At 39.4% G+C, this 21,021-nt stretch overlaps 1 protein-coding gene across 1 annotated transcript; it reads right to left on the bottom strand.

The window, feature by feature from the left end:
- Window positions 1-5,497: 5,497 nt before the first annotated feature.
- On the bottom strand, window positions 5,498-18,305 carry FGF4 (fibroblast growth factor 4; the record flags this gene model as incomplete). The annotated part of the gene is made up of 3 exons (XM_081312851.1): window positions 5,498-5,674; window positions 14,389-14,492; window positions 17,996-18,305. 3 exons carry the CDS (start codon window positions 18,303-18,305, stop codon window positions 5,498-5,500), a joined length of 591 nt encoding a protein of 196 aa, XP_081168977.1.
- Window positions 18,306-21,021: the final 2,716 nt, after the last annotated feature.

Genomic DNA, 21,021 nt, shown 5'->3' with positions numbered 1-21,021 from the left:
GGAAATTCATATTCCTAAGTTCTGGTCTCACTCCCATTGGCACTGCTGATTAGCTTTATTCTCCCAGGTCTTTCATTAATACAGTACATAAATATATGCAAGTCATTCATAAAGTAATGTGTATATAACAGTAGCACTTTTTTCTTCAAATACAGGAATGTTAAAAAAAGAAAGAAAGCTGAATTCATTTTTGTCTTGCCTTGGAATTTTGATGATGACTTAATTTACCGAGTATGTAAACATTCCTTAAGATTATAGTTCTTCAGTACCGAATTCCCTAGAGAAGGTCACAATCTACTATGGCTTCTATCACTACTGTAGAAAAAGGATACATTTACATGAAAAGTTACCTTAGGGTAATAATTCCTGAAGTGAATTATGTATAAACTTAAAAATTGAACAGGAGACCGAGACTGAGAAATATCAAAGGATAGAAAAATAGCAATCTCCAGTAAGATGAAGCGGGCTTTGCTTCACTTTCCTTTCTATTACAAGCAAAGTACACCAAGTAATTACCAGAGTTATTACTTCTGGTTGGAAGAAATGCTGCATATTGATTCAAAGCAGCATATAAATGATCTAAGATATGCAGGCTGTAAAGCTAAAACATCTTGAAATATACTAGCTATGAGTTATTCTCTCCGGATAATTTAAGAGTTGGATAGATCTTAAAATTTGCTTTACTCACTAGTTAATCGTAGCATATCAAATTAGGGATAAAATTGGCATTGTACTTGATAATGAATGTGGAATCATGGTCACTTAGAATTTGCCCTATAAAATAAAGATCTACAATGGCAATTCTTGTGCATTCAAGTAATCTCTGCATTTAACATGATAAATATATGCCAATGTTTCATTTTAACACCCAATCTAGGTGTATCTAGAGGCACTTCCACTTGCAACTTGGCTGCAGAAAGGACTCAAAGGACACATGTTCAACCATCTGTGGTCATTAAGGCCACTGACTCCAAGCTCAAGGCCAATTCATCCTAATTTTGCTTTGGAGCACAAATACAAAACTCCAAAAATTAGGAGAATATATGGCCCCTAGAAGCTTGCAGTTTGGCCCATAAATACTTCTAAAATGGTTATGAAATTATAGTGATTAACATGGTAAATTGTTAAACTGGAAAAATTCATATTCATTACATTTCATTACATTATGATAATTTGAATTAAGTAAAATTTAGCTCTCTTGTCTCCTCCCTTCTACTATTGAAATATGACCTTCAGTGCACCATTTAAAGGACAATTAACATCCAGTTGTTAATCATTTAAACAAACCTGAGTTAGGAGATAATCCAAAACAAAACCGTGGTCTGAATTGGAACTTGGCAGGCCACAGACTCCCAGAAGCCTCTTTTACTACAACTATTGCAACCTAGTGATATAATTTCCCATCATTTTAAGGAAGGAGGCATATGGAAGCTATACTATAAGCCTTGAATTAGAGTTAACATCATTTACTAAATGAATACACCTGTCCCTCCAAAAGTCTACTCTAACACTTAGGGAATGTTATCTAGGCCCACATCCATGACAAAGCCTCTCCTACTTTGCATCATGACCCTGACTATTGCAGTCTTCACTTCTCAAAAGGACTTTCCAAACGCTGTGGAGATACAGTCTTTCGCAGCCCTATCTCGGCTATTGAACTTTGGTCAAGAGTCTTTCCAATTCAGAGTTCACAGAGAACTCTGGATGGTTTAAGAGCAGATGTTTCTACACTGTTCTTCTTAACTGCACCAAAGAGAAGCAAAGTCTGAACCTTGGGCATACTCGTGCATGTTGCACTAAACCATGGTTTAGTATGACATCCCCAAAGCCTTGTTTTCTCTCTGCTAATATGTATCCAAAAGGACCTTCATACATCTCTCTCCAGTCATAGGTCTAGCCATCTCTTTTATGATGGGGCAATATAGCCAAGTGACAAGCCTCGAGAGTCTTAAAGAGTCAAAGCAAAGAGCAGAGGCCATGCTCCTAATGAATTATCTTTTTACCTGACTGGGGAACTTGACCAGACTTCCTCATAACAGAAATAAGAACTTAAAGGCTGACTCCACCATATAGTAATTGCAGTCTCCCCAAATGGCTCCCAAGCAGACATACATACTCATCCAATTTTTAAAGGGGTGGTAAAATGTGGGAACATATTTTAGTAGAACATTAAGAGTGGGATCAAAGTAAGCTTAGTGACTGAGCATCTGGTTTTTTTAAGTAGAAAGTCCTTTAAGCTTCATGTCTGCTCTGCTTAATAGGATTCTATCTAGCTCATGACAGGAAAGATCTCAATTTCAGGAGATGCACTGCTAGCCAAGGTAGCCAATAGGCTAGATAGAACAAGAGTTGATATAAGTCAGCTTCCTATTCTTCTGTTGTGCCAAAGAATGAGACACATTGTAATCAGGTGCCTGATCTGGGAGTGCTCCAAATAGGCTTGGTAGGTGAGGTGGGGGAAAAAGATGTACTGAAAGAAATCCCATTGAAATAAATAGAAATAAGTGAAGGGTTGTTGTCTAAAGTAGCCCTTCCCAGATAAAATCACTGAGTTCATTTCTAAATCTTCACGGCAGGTACTCTACCTGCATAGCAGCAAAATATTATGTTGGTGTCTCTAATCTCCAGATAGCTGAGTACTTATCCTAATAATTCCAGTGCCTCATTTCATGGTAAGCCCTTACCAATATCTGCCTTCAGCTCCCATTATGATTTTGAGACCTTTCTTCTACAACGTGACAAAGCCCTAGGCAATGTTTCCAAGATATCTGTTAGATGAAGCCTATGATTAGCTTCCAAAGCCCTACTTCCATTAAAAGAAACCATTAAACCTTGCCTAAGAGTTACCCTCCTTTTTTGCTCATCCTTTCCATCCCCCCATCATCCTTCTTAAACCTGCTGGTTCATTCTTTGCTTTAAAGACATGGTTTACATTCACAAAATATATAAAGAAAAATATAAGGTTACTGGATGAGCATATAGTGCTGCAGCCTGACAGCTGTCTGCAAATATTTTCACCATGATTATCCTTACTAAAAGTAAATCACTGGGTAAAGATAGCACAAACGTGACAAGGCTCAAATTGGATGTAACCAACACTATCTGGAATTCTTTTGACTACATATGGAAAAAAGGGGGGATTGGGATGCCCCCCTCCCACACTGGAATTATAAGCAGGGTAAGGAGAAAACATGAACGCCCCTTCCCTGCTGGTCTTGTAAAAAAAAAAAAAACTGGCTTCCAGAATAATTGAGTGAGGTAGATATTAAAGCATCATTATTTCAGGGAATGAAATGAGAAAACTACAACCTATAAACCATTTACAGTACAAATGTTTAATTAAAGTTATTATTATTACTTTGGAGTGAACTGCTATTGGGACATGCTATAAAAATCATGTCCCAGCAAGAATCCTTATGGCAAAGGCATTGGTAGCTGGACAGGACTTCTACCATAGAAATACACCTATTTTGCAGCCCAAGACTGCATGGTTGAAACCACTGAATTATGATGATCGGATTGCCCACTTTTTTTTTTAAGCAAAACAAAAATATACCAGATCTATTAAACCCCTAATAGGTTTAACATACTTTTTCATATTTAAAAAGCAACCTCCATTTTTAAAAGGCTAAATAGTTTATTCCCCTGCAATCCTCAGTAGCCTTACCTATGTTTATCTGCCTCCAACCCCAGCCGGAAAAAGATTGACTTCAACTAGCGATCAGATTCTGTACTGCAGAATTGCATGATAAGCCGGTTTTTGGTATATTGTAACATTTATGGAAACAGTTGCTAACAAATTTTAAAGGAAGGTGAACAAAATTAAAATAGGTCGTCCACGGTTTGTTCATGGTGATAAGTGAAGCAGGAACCTTGGCTTGTTCCTATCTGAGAAGAACTCAGAGAACGTGACAGTTCCTGATTCAACATGCACAGCAGAAAGAAAAAACATAGATGACACCACCTGGTTTGTTAGACAGCTCATTGAAAGGAAGAGCCAAATATGCTCATTTGAATAGCACTTCTGAAAAATAGTGGCTTACAACTATGTGGAAATCTGGCCCCAAAGGGAGAGATTTTTCAAATATTACTAAAATCGTGCATTTGGTAGTTCTTAATTTAGGACCATTTGTTTAGCAACCTTTCCAAGTTCTAACAGCAACTGTGACTTATAACTGGGTTCTTGCCTTTATGAATATTGCAGCATCCCAACAGTCACGTGATCGTAATTCAGGTTCTTGACAACCAGCATGCACATCCTGGGGTCATGTGATTGCCATATGTGACCTTCCCAGCTGCCTTCCATCAAGCAAAGTCAAACTGGATTTTCTTAATGTGTGATTTACTTAATGACTCTGGCAAAAAAAAAAGGTTGTCAGATCGGACGCAGTCGTACGATGGCTCACTTAATGATCGCATTGCTTAGCGACAGAAGTTCCAGTGCCAACCATGGTTGTCAGTCAAGAACTACCTGTAATATCACTTCATTTAAAATATGGTTTTGTGGTCTTTAACGCAAAGGTTATTCACTGTAACCTATTCCCAAGTGTGACTGGCTGAAAGAAGAAAATGACCACGCTCTACCTAAGCTAAACGGTGAGTAAAAATGTCCAAATGTTGCCTTATACTAACGTGATAATCCTCAGTCTCACAATGCTGAAAATTTAAGTCTAGAAGTTTAAAAGGATCTATCTAAGCACAATTCACTATGAACTCCTGCCGTGCAACTTCCAGAATCCACTTTGCCAGGTGGATTCTGCTCTACAGGCCCCAGAGGGATTGACTGCAGGAAGGTTCAGAGTTCAACTGTAGCACAGCTAAAAAGAGTATTACAGGGTGTGCATCAATGCTGCAGTTTCTGTAGCAGAAGTAAATTGACACCATTTCTATGAACTAAGGACACTACATAAAAGGAGATCGGAGAAGCTGTACGTTCCTATAAGCTTGCATCAGAACCGAGGAAGATTTGGCTAGCCTCTTTTGGATGGACTAAAACTTTTGCTGTCAGTCATAACTGGCTAAAAACAATGTGTTTCTTTAAAAAAAACAATTTAATGTCCACTAACAAACATTGTACAATGCACAGAACAGTGCAACACATATAGGAATCAGATTTCACATTTAAAAAGTCATAATAGCAGCACACCTGTGATAACTTACCCCAAAACAAAGATAAGATTAAATAAACCACAATGCAAGAGTCTTCTACTGTTACACTGTGTAATGAATAGCTTAGGTTGGAGGTTTGGTTTTGCGGAAGGCTGTTCTATCTTTCTTTCATTTCTTTTCTTTTAGGAATTTTTTAAAAATCATCAGAACTATAAATAACTTTCTGGCAATATATACAGACATCAATAATTTAAATATGTTACATCTACTCTTGCATAAAACTCTCAAAGAAAAGTGCACCATAGATTTTCACTCCCTCCCTCTTCCATTCTCCCAGTTGGGCCTTGCCTTTTCCATCTGCCCTGAGGTAGCTCTGAAGGGATAATTTTCAAATCCTGGGAAGAAAATGTGTCACTGTCATGGTGGGAGACACTTTGTTGCCTTTCTTGGTTCTTCCATTTTTGCTCAGGGCCATATACATCCCAGGATAGATCTGGGATTCATAGGCGTTGTAGTTGTTTGGCAGCAGAATCTCTTTGAATTTGCACTCATCACCAAAATGGCTCTGAAATGAGAGTGGGAGAGGAAGGGAAGAGGATAGTGAGAGTAAGGGAGAAGTTAGATATAGAAAATGTCTTTGTATACATGTACAAGAAAAATACACCTGAGCACTTGCCTTCTTTTTTGTTCTCTTTTCAACCTTATCATACAACTCTAGCTTCATAAAGTCTTTCAGATGGTTTTATTCCATCCTAGTTCCTTCCAGTTTACAGTCTATAGCAGGGATGTCAAACTGCCGGCCCACGGACCGGATGCATCATGGCGAAACCACACCCACCCCATTGCTGGAAATGGAAAAAAAGTCACGAAACATCGTGACACATCACGTGATGTTGAGAGTTTGACACCCCTGGTCTATAGCAATAGCAATAGCACTTAGACTTATGTACCGCTTCACAGTGCTTTACAGCCCTCTCTCTAAGCGGTTTACAGAGACAGCATATTACCCCCAACAATCTGGCTCCTCATTTTACCTACCTCGAAAGGATGGAAGGCTGAGTCAACCTTGAGCCGGTGAGACTCGAACTGCTAAACTGCTGGCAGCCAGGAGTCAGCAGAAGTAGCCTGCAGTACTGCATTCTAACTACTGCGCCTCCTCGGCTCATAACTTTCATCTTTCCAGAAAATGTAATCCAACACTTATGGAAGACATTGAATTGGAGAAGGCTGAGGTAGACAAAAACTATGATCAACATTTACTAGTCCATCCGAGGACCTCATTAAATGGGAAAATTGAATTTCCAAACCTCCATTTTCCTTAGCTTCTGGTAACATTTTCAATTTAATTCTAGCTTTCTTTCCTTGCCAAATAAATTTTAAAATTAGAGAATTTAAGTCTTCAAAGATTTTTTTTTGATTATGGAATAATTGATGGAATATTTGCCAAAGAGACCATAGTGAAATTTTGGTATCATCAATAGGTTAAGGATGGATCTTGTCTAATCAAGAAAAGCAATACTGGCCTAGATTGATCAATCATCAAGTTTGGTAATTTGATGTAGGGAAGCGTCTTACATAAATGATGAAAGAGTTAAAATCAGACAGTATATATATATATATATTATATATATATTATATATATATTAACATATATATATATATATATATATATGTTAAGAATTTGTCAAGGCTTTTAATTATATATATAATTTCTCTCTAATTTCTCTCTCTCTCTCTCTCTCTCTCTCTCTCTCACACACACACACACACACACACACACAAAAACACACAGATATACACCCCACACCTTGGTTCCATTCCTTTGTTTCTCTAAAATCCTCAGTTTTCACAAATTTCACAAGTATCTCCTCTTCCTAGATACATCCCAGTATTTATCCTGCAAGATTTTATCTTTTTCCCAGAAATATACTTTTCTAGTTACGCAGATCACTCTCCAACAGAAATAAATGTCTGTTTTACTCAAATTATAATTAGCCGAATGTTAGTTTTGTCTCTGTTCATTGCTACATAGATTTCATTTTTTTAAAAAATGTATACACTGCCCAAACATGTATACAAAAATTCATATTGAAGTTGGTATAAATGTAAACTTTCCTTTTTAAATGCAGCCTTCTTACATTTCTTTTCAATCAAGACCTGCATTTTAGTATTTGAGAGAAAAAAAATTGAGTTCAGAGAAACAGTTACTGTATATTTCAAATCACACAAGACCAGCCAGTACAGATTATGTCAATTCTCATCAAAATTCACAATGATAATTGCTCAAACATACAGGTAGTCCTTGACTTACAACAGTTCATTTAGTAACCGTTCAAAGTTACTGTACAGCGACACTGAAAAGTGACTTATGACCATTTTTCACACAGCTGTTACAGCAGCCCAATGATCTTGTAATCAAAATTCAAACACTTGGCAACTGACTCATCTTTATGACGGTTGCAATGGCTCAGGGTCATGTGATCACCTTTTGCAAAGTTCTGACAAGCAAAGTCAATGGAGAAGCCAAATTCACTTAACAACCATGTTGCTAACAATTGCAGTGATTCACTTAACAACTGTGGCAAGATTGTAAAATGAGGCAAAATTCATTTAACAACTGTCCCGTTTAGCAACAGAGATTTTGGGCTCAAGTGTGGTCATAAGTCAAGGACTACATGTACTTATCTTCCTGCCCGTTCCTTGATCTGGAATAATAAGAAGAGAAGTCCAAAACTGTTCACTTAAGCCAGATTCAGCACTTTGTCTTCCTCTACATTGGTTAAACTCTTGGGACTAAGAGCAGCATTATTTTTCCAAACAGAATTTATCAGCCTAATTTTATGCTTCTCTAGAGTGATGACATTCCACAAATGGCAAGGCCCCTACATTAAGAAGACTCCTAAAATCTTGAAGCAGCCCAGTAACACACTGCAATACCCCCCCAACCAGTGCTTTTTTGTAAAAGAAAAAAGTGTCGGAACTCATACGTCATACAGCCTGCCTTGCCTACCCTACAAGGTTCCATCCAAAAAAGGTGCCGGAACTCCGTTCTGAGCGTTCTATGAGAAAAAAAGCCCTGCCCCCAACCAATTATTATTCCCTCTTTTATTTCTGATTGTGGATAAACCATCCACATCATATTCTGAATAACATTTCAAAATAATTTTATGAATGCATTTCCCAGCTTTCAGGGGCTAAATATGGCTGAATCCCAAAACATGTACACCGTTATTACCTGCTTCCCACTCAAATTAGTGCTCAAGGCAACCTAATCTGTACATGCCCTATAGCTTCTCTCTCTTTTTCCCATCCATCTCCCCTTCTGTCAATTTGGATTTGCTTCAAAAATTCTAGGTAATTCCACTGTTTTTAGTGGCTCCCCAACTTTTAAAGCTGGCACGTGCCTAAAGCTCACAGTAATATAATACAGATATAATGCAGAATGAAAATTAAAACTCAAAGACAAATAAACTGAAAGCATGTTTTATTAATTGATCTTACATATATTCAATTAAAAATTTAAAACATAGAATGTCTATGGAATCTACTCTACAAAGATCAGGGTAGGTAGATCCATCCTTGCCTCAACTATTTACACATATTCCATAGGTTAGAGGATTTCCCCTCCCCTCTTTTAATATTAAACTCAGAGAATTGACTGTTTTAAGAACGTAGAAGCATATACTTTTCTATACAGGGGAAGGTCTCCTCTTACACAGAGAGCAGTAAAGCCCTCAGATATTTTCAAGCATGGAAAATCTTCAGGCAGCTGCCTTAAAAATGAAGGGGGAGGGACACATCTTTATGTTATATTAAGGATGATTTGAAGAAGACAAGAGAACTATCTCCTGAGTGCTATATTTTCTCCAAGAAAATTATGGGGAGCTACAGTATATGCTGGAGCAACAAGTTCTTTTTTCTCTCTTTTAAAAATATAGTTTTATTTAAAAAAATTAAAACAGGGCTAAAAATTATTAGAAACTACAATTAAGTAAGAAGGAAAAAGAAATGAGAGAAAATAGAAAAGTAGTAGAAAAATGGAAAAGAAACCAGAAAGATATAAAGACGTGATTTACAATCTTTATGAGTTGTAACTACAGCTGTAGATTTACCTTTCTTTAAAGTTACAGCAAGATGATTTACTTTCTATAATCTAGTCTAGCTAATTATTAAAACCATAGATCATAAGTTCATTTTTTTTGTTTTATGCTAAAGTCCATAAGGAGTTTCCAGTCACCAATAAACATAGATATTGCCTTCAAACAGGTCAATTTGGCCATCCTAGCAAATTCTTTCAGCTTCACCTATTCCTCCATGGTGGCATTACCAAATATTCCCATCAGGTTCTTTTTTCTGAATTATTCTCAACGGGCCTCATCTCACTTTCTCTATCTGCCTTCTCTTTCTCCCGTTTTTATCCTTACTCCAACTCCCTTCTTTTCTCTTCTCGCCCAATAGCCTTGCCTCCTCTGCAGAACATTTAAATTAAAAAAAAATATGAAAGAACATTTATTTGTAAGAAATATCAGTGAGTTGTGCTTTTCTCTTTCAGGAGGGAAGAACCCAATCTTAGTAAAGGTAAAGGTAAAGATTCCCCCGCACATGCGTGCTAGTTGTTTCCGACTCTAGGGGCCGGTGCTCATCTCCGTTTCAAAGCCGAAGAGCCAGCGCTTGTCCGAGGACGTCTCCGTGGTCATGTGGCCGGCATGACTAGACGCCAAAGGCGCACGGAGCACTGTTACCTTCCCACCGTAGTGGTCCCTATTTTTCTACTTGCATTTTTACGTGCTTTCGAACTGCTAGGTTGGCAGAAGCTGGGACGAGTAACAGGCGCTCACTCTGTTACGCGGCACTCGGGATTCGACCCGCCAAACTGCCAATCTTCTGATCGACAAGCTCAGCATCCTAACCCACTGAGCCACTGCGTCTCAAATAAAAATGGACGAAATGGACAAAAACAAGGGATTTATAAAGCGATTGCTTGTTTCCAGAAGAAGAGCAATTGTTATGTCACCAGTACTTTTCATGTATGTCAGTGCTGCCTTATACGCATGAATAAAAAACAACCACTTTTTTATACAGTATAGAAATTTGCTTATTCTGGTCAGCATCTCTAGCAATATACAGTAAGTATCCAAGATTCTTCCACTGCTATATTCCACAAGGTAAGCTTTTGGATATGGATGCATCATCATTGAATCCCATGGTTGATGGGGACCTTGGAAGTTTTCTGGGTGCAGCCCCCTGCCCAGGGCAGCTATCCTCATATTATCCCAGACAAATGGCATTGCACCTTTACCTTGAAAACCTGTAATGGTACATCACCTATGACTCCAGAAGGCAGGTTGCTTAATAGTTCTTGCCACCAGGAAATTCCTCCACTTTCCAGGTTTGACTATTTTTCTGTAAAGCTTCTACCCTGGGGTTCTCTGGAGTATCTCCCTTATACATTGACTCTCAAGTATTAAAAGGTTGCTCTCATTTCTCCCCGTATTTTTTTTCTTCTTTAGTTAAATGTATCCATTTCCTGTAACTGTTTTTTCCACATGCTCCTCTCTGCATTTTCTTCATTTCATCAATAGCTTTCTTGTATTGCAGTGACTGAATCTGAACACAGTATTTCAAGTGTGGGCTGTCCAGCGCAGCAGAGAACACAAATATCCTTTCCTGTGTTCTCAGTACTATACTTCTGCTGCGTTTCATTGGCTCTTTTGGCAGCTGCAATGTGCTGCTGGCTCATGTTTAACCTGTGCTCTACCAGGATGATCAGTTTCATCTTACCAAGCCAGGTACCACCAGATTTGTACCTGCGCATCTGGTTTTTCTGAGTACAGAAATTATATTTCTCATAACTGAACTGCATACTGCTGAACATTCTTTCCCCATTCACAGAATAAAGCATACCCATACAAAGAAAACAGCAATGCTGTTTAAGGGTCAAACGTGGCAAATCAGTCTTAAGCACTCACCTACTGATTAATATAAATTATGATTAATATAGTAAAAGGTAAATGTTCCCACGCACATGCGTGCTAGTCATTTCCAACTCTAGGGGCCGGTGCTCATCTCCGTTTCAAAGCCAAAGAGCCAGCGCTTGTCCGAGGACATCTCCGTGGTCATGTGGCCGGCATGACTAGACGCCAAAGGCGCACGGAACGCTGTTACCTTCCCACCGTAGTGGTCCCTATTTTTCTACTTGCATTTTTACGTTCTTTTGAACTGCTAGGTTGGCAGAAGCTGGGACGAGTAACAGGTGCTCACTCTGTTACACGGCACTCGAGATTCGACCCGCCAAACTGCCAATCTTCTGATCGACAAGCTCAGCGTCCTAACCCACTGAGCCACCATGTCCCTATGATTAATATAAGTTATGATTATTCTTATATTATTCTAAAAATTATCCAATGGCTAATTAACTAATTAACTTTATCTACTTTTTGACATAAGCTGTCCAATGGCAGTTAGCAGAGCTACAAGAAAGAATAGTATTATGGGTCTACTATGCTGCTTTCTTTTGCTCCCTATATAAAGGAAACCTAACTCATCAAGTACCAGGTATTTGCCATTGTTTAATTACTGTGTTGTAATCCAAAATACCACAACCAAAGGACTTGACATAGATGATTCCTTTGGCTTGAGGGAGATAGTGTAAGAAAATAAGGCAAGCCATTATCGTCTACCACCATTTGAAACTTTCCTTAATCTCTTTTTTTTTCTGCCTGTATTTCAGATTGTTAGTTTGTTTGTTTGTTTGGAATGCAGTCCAATGACTATTTATACTGAGCCTTAAATAAAAGTTTGCCATCTTAGAATAAAGTGCCTTTGGGTAATATCTTCAGGCTGTAATACACAAAACAACTTTCTCTAAATGAAACTGAAGGATTAGATTAGATAGATACAGTAGTGGCCAAAATTGTGGAAACCTTTTGCGGAAAGTGTATTTTTGAGGTTTGATGGCTAATAACACCACTTTTTTTTAGTAGTACCATAAAATTATATATCAATGGAAAGATAATTTAATCAACAATGTAATGCAACATAGTTTGTTCAATTATCTGCGCTGTATTCTATGAAATGTTATAGCCAAATAACCAGAAAAAGGAGGCACAACTTGCTTAGGTTGATATCAGATAGCTTTCCTTCATCTGATTGTAACCAATGAGCATGAGTGTTTAGAGAGCCAATCAGGTGTCATCTTGTTTTGGCAATGAGCCAATCAGATCACAGTAGGATTCAGTTATTGATGTCATGTATTGAAGCTGAGAGGAGGACATTTGTCAGTATATTATGTGATTGCTATCAAGTTGGTTGGGTTATTTTTTTCCTTTCATTTAGTGAGCTTGTAAAACATAATAAAATTAAAGTATTGATTGGTTGCCCAGAAAGCAATGTAAAATAGTATTATTAAGTGAACAAGGCTACAGTTATAAAGAAATTAGAAGAAAAATTGGTGGAAATTTAACCAAAGGTGGCATTTCTACTGTACACTTTTCCCAAAAGGTATTTTTTATAATTTTGGCCACTACTGTAGATAGTAGACAGTTTGCCCACCTCATTTTATTTTATTAAGCAAATAAAACAAAAATGTATTTAAAAACAATGTCTTGCATTGTTTTTCTGTTATTGGCCCCAAACTGAAGGGAACAAAACACACCTTAATTCTAGATAGATAGATAGATAGATAGATAGATAGATAGATAGATAGATAGATAGATAGATAGATAGATAGATAGATAGACAGACAGACAGACAGATGATAGACAGACAGACAGTTGATAGACAGATGATAGATAGACAGACAGACAGTTGATAGATAGACAGATGATAGATAGATAGATAGATAGATAGATAGATAGATAGATAGATAGATAGATAGATAGATAGATAGATAGATCTGCATGAATGACACAGAACAAAGGATGTATCTTTTGATTAGCTATTTAAAAATGATAAGTATATAGAAAATGCAGAAAGAAAATGATAATTGGTGGCAAATTGATATGAATAATGGAAAACTATTAGGTCCAAAGTCTTAAATTATCTGACTGTATAATGCCTTTTACACCTTTAAGATTTAGTCTCGCTTTCTTTTAGACAAGACAGTAAGAAAACACTCTTTCTTTGGCAAAAATCTCTGCCTGCATCAGTTCATATAAACAGAGTGACTACAATAGAAAGACAGCTGGAAATGACCAAAGGAGGGAAAAAAAAGACTGGTGTTATTTTTAGGAACTAAATAGGCTACAAGAATTGAAATGGCTCTCCAACCATTTTTGCTCTAGATTTATAGATTCAAACAAATTCAGTATAGAATAAAGGAATCTAAAGTATACTGTTACCCTCATAGTTAAACTGTCCTTTTCTTCCACTAGGCAGTGCATGAATATATCCATATGTAATTAGTTTTTGAGTTTTGTTATAAATTACTGCTTAGCTTTTATCACATAGTGACACAGTTGGCTAAATTCCAGAAATTATGTCTTATAAAGCTTTGTAGCAGAACAAAAAAAAAACCACCACACCCCATCATCCTATTTTTTATTAGTGTTTGCCATTTCATTTCTAGTCCCTCAAAACTTTGCCCTTTAAATTGAACAAGGGGAAAACGTATTCTGTTATAAAACACACAAAAAGTAATCATAATAACTATTCCATTTGTTTTAGGACTATAGCTCCCAAACTTCTGAACCCAGCACAGCCATTAGAAAAGTAGTAAGAATGAATGAATGAATCTTTATTGTCAAAGTACAACCAGGTATACACTGAGATTGGCTGAGCCTCCCTTCGTGCCCCCTCACCACCACAACTCACAAATCCAAATACCTTGGAAGATTGCAGAAAATTACAAGAATTGAATGTCTCAGAGCAATATTCTATCTTACAGTTTACAAACCTATGTGTACACACATACGTGCAATCCTTTGACATCCCAAATTAGGTGACTGCAATACTTGGAAATATATGTCTATATTAAACAGCATTTTCTTGATTATCAGATAATGTGATTTTCTCCTACAAATACAGAAATGTTTTAATCATAAAGTACCCTTTATTTCCTACAGCTATTTGTAATGTCCACATCTGGGACAATCAAAGAATTATCCTCTTAGTGGTTTAGCAAACAATTTAATCTATCTACTAAAAGCCTGCAATATTAAAACACAGTTGTCTTTCTTGTAGTGCCAATTGTGTTCATCAAATAAAAATACCATTGATACACATTATTTTTAAAAGGTGACTAAAAGTCTTTAGCTGAACACCTTCATAACTGCTACTTACAGATCCATAGAGTTTGCCTTTGCTGTTCATTGCTACAAAAAGTCCACTTTTAACACCAAAAAGGCTAACCACTCCTCGTTCCACTGGAGAGATTTCCAGCAAACCTTTAAGAGAAGAAGAATGCATTAGAAAATATCAGGATATGAATATAGAATTACATGCAATCATAAACCATTTGAATAAAGAATATCCTACTAATTCTATTACTTTTTAAGATATGTCAATAGAACCATACCAGTAGGGTTACTCTTGTGGCATGCAACAGCTATTTAAAAAATTTAGGAATATTTATGTACATCTTGTATTATGGCTGTGTAGACACCTATATTAGAAAGCAAACATCGAGCTATTAAGATTCCGAAAAGTTCCACTGAGCTTCAGGTTACTCTAGAACAGAAATGGGCAATCTCCATCTTACGGGTTGGACCATCCAGCCCCAACAGTAGGTCCAGTCCAAAACCATTGCCAGTCTCACCAATTGTTCTTTTTCACCAATCTTTTCAAAACTTCCCTGCAGATGATTGATTCACTCAAGCTTAGAATAAATGGTTGAAGCATTGAAAGCTTTGTTTCCCATCAGCTTACTCATAATGCTTAAGAGTTGTTGTGGCTGCTACCCAAGTTGCCATATTGCCATCTCGCTATCTGTGGGAGGTCTTTTTTAATCCCCCGCATATTATAAAATATTTACATGGAATATTGTTGGCACAATTTTCTCCTAGAACACTGTGTAAATTTGGGTATTGAATGATGTACAACTAACTTGCCGAAACTTGAGACTAAATGTCACTTGTGATGGAATAAGCAAGGACCTTCCATGATATTGGTTCAGTTCTGGTGGAATTAACAGAATGGAGGTAATGACCACTTCTGAGTAACCAAACCATCCATTTTCTTTGTACTGTAATTGTCAACCATCTCCTACCCTCTTGTTTTGTGTGGCCCTTCTCACTGACTTGATTCTCAAATTGTACCAACAGGGACAAGCTCATTTTGGTAGGGAGTGGCAATGGGTGGGATAAAGATGTGCAGAACTGACTACTCATTTAGCTGGGATCCACATGTTACTATTTCCATGATATTGCAATTTTGAGGGGAAGAATTTCCGGTTATTCTTTGATTACTAACTATGTTCCACATATTTTATGTTTATATACTATATGTGCTTTGCCACTTCACAACAATGAGAAACTCTGTGAGATTTTTGATATGTGTGCAAAGAAGCAATCTGAAGGCTGTAAAAACACATTATGCGTTCTTGTCAGAATTGTCCAATCAGGTTTTATTAAGTGAACCACAACTGGCTGGTTCAAGCATGTTGACTGTAAATCATGATTTGCAAACCACCACTAAGTGGGTTCACACATTGAGACAAAACATACCCCTCCTTAACACAATGGATGAATTTAGCCTACTCATACTTCCATAGAGAATTATGCAAATGTTATCACTGATTTCTTTTCCCCCTCCCAAAAATAGGAGTATATTGTATCGACATAAGCAAACTACTCTCCACAGACAACTTTCCATATGATAACACATCTCTATAAAATGGCTGTCATACAGACCAGTAGCTAGCCCTGCTCAGGATATGCCCAACATATTGCTCTACAGTCTCTTGCCTCAATAAAGTTGCAGAGCACACAATCCTGTGGTTGATTGTTGCCATGAGAGCCCTCCCTTTGCCAACTAATTTTTAATAGGCTTTAATTATTCCTGCCCCCTTAATTTTTTTTATAATTATATAACACATAACATTTTAATTTTTGAATAAATGAATGAATGGATGAATGAATGAATGTCATCTAGTTTAACTCCTTAGCATGTTCATTAATGGCTCTTCCAGCCCAACTCAGCCAATGTACTGCCTGCTATAATTCCTTTTAGAAAGTGCTTAAAAACAGCCTTCTCAATCTAGCAATTCCCAGATAGGTGGAACTACAAATGAATCTGCTGGCAGTGCTAGTAACAAGGGATGCTGGAGTCTGACATAGCTGGCTTGCAAATGCTTCAGGTCCTCCTTCTGCTGTGATTGAAGAGCTAGCAGAGATCCCCCACCTTGCCCAGCTTAAAATAAGTAACTGGCATGTTTTAGGACACATGAAACGTTTGTCATGGTGCAGTCTTTAACCCCTCCTCCCAGTCCTATTGTTTCAGTTGGGTGTTAGTTAGAATTAGAGCTATGGGGCCATGGGGTTAAGTCACGAACAGATGCTTTTAAACTATCCTAGCTGCTTGGGATCTTGACTCCCAAATTAACTACTCATCAGCCTGTGGCAAAAGCAGGGTGGGGTTTAAGAATAGCTGCTTCCCATAACCAAAGCTAGGCTGTTAAGGAAAAATGTCTAATTTTCTTTAGAAAGTAAAAAAAAATAAAGTCCTGCTTTAAATTGATTAACCTCGAGGACAAGGTCAGGTTGGTGGAACTTCTGGGGCAGGGCTAAGTGACTCTGCTTCTGTTCTTGGGCTGAACTGCACAAGGAGCAGCCAGTGAAGTCCAATCACCCAACAGAAAATCGGGAAATCTCACTTTCGAAGAGGATACCACACTCCTTGGCACAGCAAGCGTACTTGGCTACCGTTTCAGCTGAGCCATAGCTCTCTCTGCTGTAATAAATGGCTACTCTATTCCAAGAATCCACCTTTCCCAGTTTTCCTCGGCCATCTCGAGGACCACCACCCCCACCACCCCCACCACCCCCAAAAAAACCAGGTTCCCTTTGCTTTTTGATCGCAGCTCTTATTTATTCCCGAGAGACCGCGAGATAATCCCTTCACTCCTTCGCACACATTGCGTTTCTCTTCAGACCCAACCCCATCCCTTCTGCGCAGGAAAAAAAAAGAGCGGGAAAACGCCATGCAGGATCCCTCGCCTGACGCCCGCCGACTTACCTGGCAGCTCACCGCAAAAGCCAAGAACACGCGGGAGAAAAAGGCATCCGACCACCAACCTATCTGGCCTTTTCGGGTTTCTCCGCGTTTGGTCTACCTGGGCTTTCCACCGCGTTTAACCCTTTCGTTCCCCTGCCGCAGCCGAGGCTGCTTTTCTGCAGCTCCCCCTCGGTCCTTCTGCCTTCCGAGCTCGAGTTCGGCTCTGACCCTGGCTGCTGCTTGCCTGAAGCGGGGAAAGGGGAGAGGTTTGGCGCCTTGCCCTGAAAAAGGGGGCGCGGGGCTTTCCTCCTAGGCGAGCGCGTCTCAGCCAGGCGTTGGCGCAGCGGAGCGACGGGCTCGATCGTCCGCGCCCCGAGAGCCTTCCTCCGTCCACCGCGACCAGAAGGCAGCTTCCCGGGGCACAAGAAGCGACTCCCTCGCCCCTTTCCCCGCCTTAGGATCCAAAATGAGGACCCAGATTGTTGGGGGCAATTAAGCTGACTTTGTAATAATGCCGCTTGGGTGTGTGTGTGTGTGAAAGCCCTAATAAGCAGGCATATACATAGAATGAAGGCTACTGCTAAGCTTGTAAGCCGCCCTGAGTCTTCGGAGAAGGGCGGGATATAAATGGAATTAAAATTAAAAAAAATAAATAAATTAGCGAGCCCCTTCTGGGGTCGTCTCAGCGGAGCGGATGCAGGTGGGCAAAGGCGCACGGGGCGCCGCCCCGACTTACTGTATCGATTTTCATCGTGGATCCCGTTGATCCGGCTGTCCGGCAGGACCTGGATGTGAAACCCGATGCCGACGTTGCAGTAGAGGCGCCGCAGCCTCTTGATGCCCAGCAGATAGTCCCCGTCCCGACTGAGCAAATGCCTTTCCCCCGGGGGAAGCCTGGCCATGGAGCGCGAGAAGAGAGTCTCCCAGCGCCACTCCAGGCTCTCGTTGTACTGCTGGGCGAAGACCGGCATGCAGCGCCCCGCCAGCCAGGGCGACAGCAGTCCCAGGAGCAAGGCTGGCCAGCAGGCCGGGCAGGGACCAGTCATCCTGAGAGAGAGCGCTGGCAGCACACGTGGTTCCAGGGGAGGCAAGCGGCTAAAAATACCCTTCTCCGGCGAAACTCCTGCCCCGGACTTGGATCCCAAAGAGCGGGGGTGGGGGTGGGTGCAGGGAAGACAAACAAACAAACAACCAAACAAACACAAACAGACAAATATGTGCATATATATGTATTACAATATAATATAATATTATAATATAATATATATATATATATATATAATTTCGTGTGTGTGTGTGGGAGGGGGGGGAAAGTAACTCAGCACCCCGTGGAACTGGAGAACCCCTGTTTAGATCTCATGGAAGCGGAATCCGGTGCGCGAGCCGGTGGGGCGGGCTGGCAGCGAAAAGATCGAGTCCGCCCGCGGCAGCTTCTTCTGAACTTGATCTCCGCTCCCGTCAAACGGGGACCTGCTCTGCGCGCTCGCTCTCACGGCCCTTCTCCCCCGAAACCACGACATTTATATGTCCAGCGGGCCTTGATACCTATTACATCACCACCTATTGCTTCCTACAAGCGAGCTGAACGGGACGCGAAATGGTCACCCCGAGATGGTCCATCACAACCAATTGGGTCTTAGAAGTCGGGGGTGGGGGGGTGGGGGGGTAGGCGAGGAGAAAGGAGGGGGAATATATGTCAACTTTGTTTTTTTTTAAAAAAAATACACGAGTCTTCCCTTAAGGATAATCGAGAAACTTTCACCTTTCCTGCTCAGGACGTGCGACTCGTACTGGGTTTGTTTCCCCCCCCCCACCCCCGCTTCGGTTTGCAAATGCTACCAATTTAACATACGCACAAACGCACATATCAAAGAATGCCTAACGCGCCTCTCCCTCTCCATCCTCCTCCTCCTCCCCTCAACAATGTCTCACTTTGTGGAAAATAGAGGAATTTAAGCTTTGGCTGTTTCCAAGTAACATGCTTTAGAGTTTGCAAAGAAAGGGTGGTGGTGGTGGGAATCCTACACGGTAGGCCAAAATAGCTAATGCATGAGAGACTAAAGGCATTTTTAAAAAATGCACACACACAAAAAAAAAGTAAAAAAAGCCAGGTCAAAAATTTGGAAGGCAACATTTCCAAAGCGTTCTGCACAGATGAAATAAAAGTATATCTGAACAGGAGCTTGGAAAGATGGGAAAGAGAGGAGAGAGGAGAATCCGTCTTTCAATTAAAATGAAACAAGCCAAAAAAATGCACTGGGGAGTTGTTAAGAGTAGTAAGGAGTGCCGAATTCTCCAGCGATTCATTGGAATGGGATCTTAAAGATACTTTTGGTATCTGATAGTTTTAGGTTACCCCAGCGTTTCTAAGAGTATCAGACTGACAGCCCATGGAGAAGCTCTTCTCTGGTTACATATATGCTCCCTGGAGTCATTTTTCTGTCTATATGTGTGTGTGTGTATATATATAAAGATTTGTCCCATGTTTGGGGCCTAGCAAGGTAATTTAAATAGTGAACAAGCATTTACACACACACACACACACACACACACACACACACACACACACACACACACACACATATATATATATATATATATATATATATATATATATATATATATATATATATATATATATATATATATATATATATATATATATATATGATACAATTAATGGATCCTTCAGCATTTTTAATACTCATCCCTTGAAACAAGACAGAGGAAGACATGTTAATTAATTCAGTAGGTCTACCTTGAAAATAAAGCCCTGTTGTTGTTGTTTTTACAGCTTATACCCCCCCAAAAAACCTCCCCCCCCAATTAGCACTAATGGAAAGAAAAGAGGAAAAAGAATTCCAGGCCATCTTACAAGGTTGTTGTAAAGACAACTGATCAAAACCTCTCTGCATTAAACTACATCTCAAATCTCTTTTCTGTGATAGTGGGTTTGTTTTCCCAATATATTAAAGTTCACCCAGAGATAAGAGGCTGATGGAAACTTGCACCGTTAGGCTCATTTTGTAAATTTGTTCACTTCCATTTGGCTGTAGACAAGGCTGTGTCAGGTTCAAGTTTTCAAATTTGCAGAGAAAGCACACCCAGATGGATTGTCTCCAGAAAAACCCTAAGCATTTGATGGAGTTTTCTCTCTAGCATGGCCGAAACTAAGCATCAGCGTACCTAAATGTAAGTTACTTTATAAACGCAACTGCGCTGTTCCAGAGCAAACTTAACTGTATCTTACAGTCCTTGTGAATTCATTAGGCTTATTCCCAGCTCAGAATGTGATTATTGAGTTGTGCCCGGCAGTCTTGGAGCCAGTTTGAGCAATCGTCACCACCGCCACCAGCAGCAACTCTTGACCAACCTCATAAATTTCAAAAGAAGCCAACAGAATCAGACCTAGGGAGTTTAACAAACATCCCAGAAGAAAAGCAACCAATTATTTCTGTGCCCTTGACAGAAAAACTACTGAGATGGATGTCCCTGCCCATGAAGTCACTGGGAGTTGATCTGCTTCCAAGTTTACATATTGATGTATGCACTTATTGACATTATTAAATGAAGATCAGGGGATCCACCTGCTCAAGAGCCTACTATAGAAGAATGGACGCTTAAAGTGTCAAATTTAGCAGAAATGGCTAAGATTTCTGCTTATTTGAAGGATCATTCACAAGAAAGATACATTTCGGTCTGGAGAAGATGGATAGATTATATTCAGAATGAATATGGGACTAAAAAGTTCCATTTAGCCTA

This window comes from Vipera berus, assembly GCF_964194415.1.
Source record: "Vipera berus genome assembly, chromosome: 1".
NCBI classification, from domain to species: Eukaryota; Metazoa; Chordata; class Lepidosauria; order Squamata; family Viperidae; genus Vipera; species Vipera berus.
The sequence above is the reverse complement of the archived record's forward strand: the minus strand, read 5'-3'. Positions and strand labels throughout refer to the sequence as shown.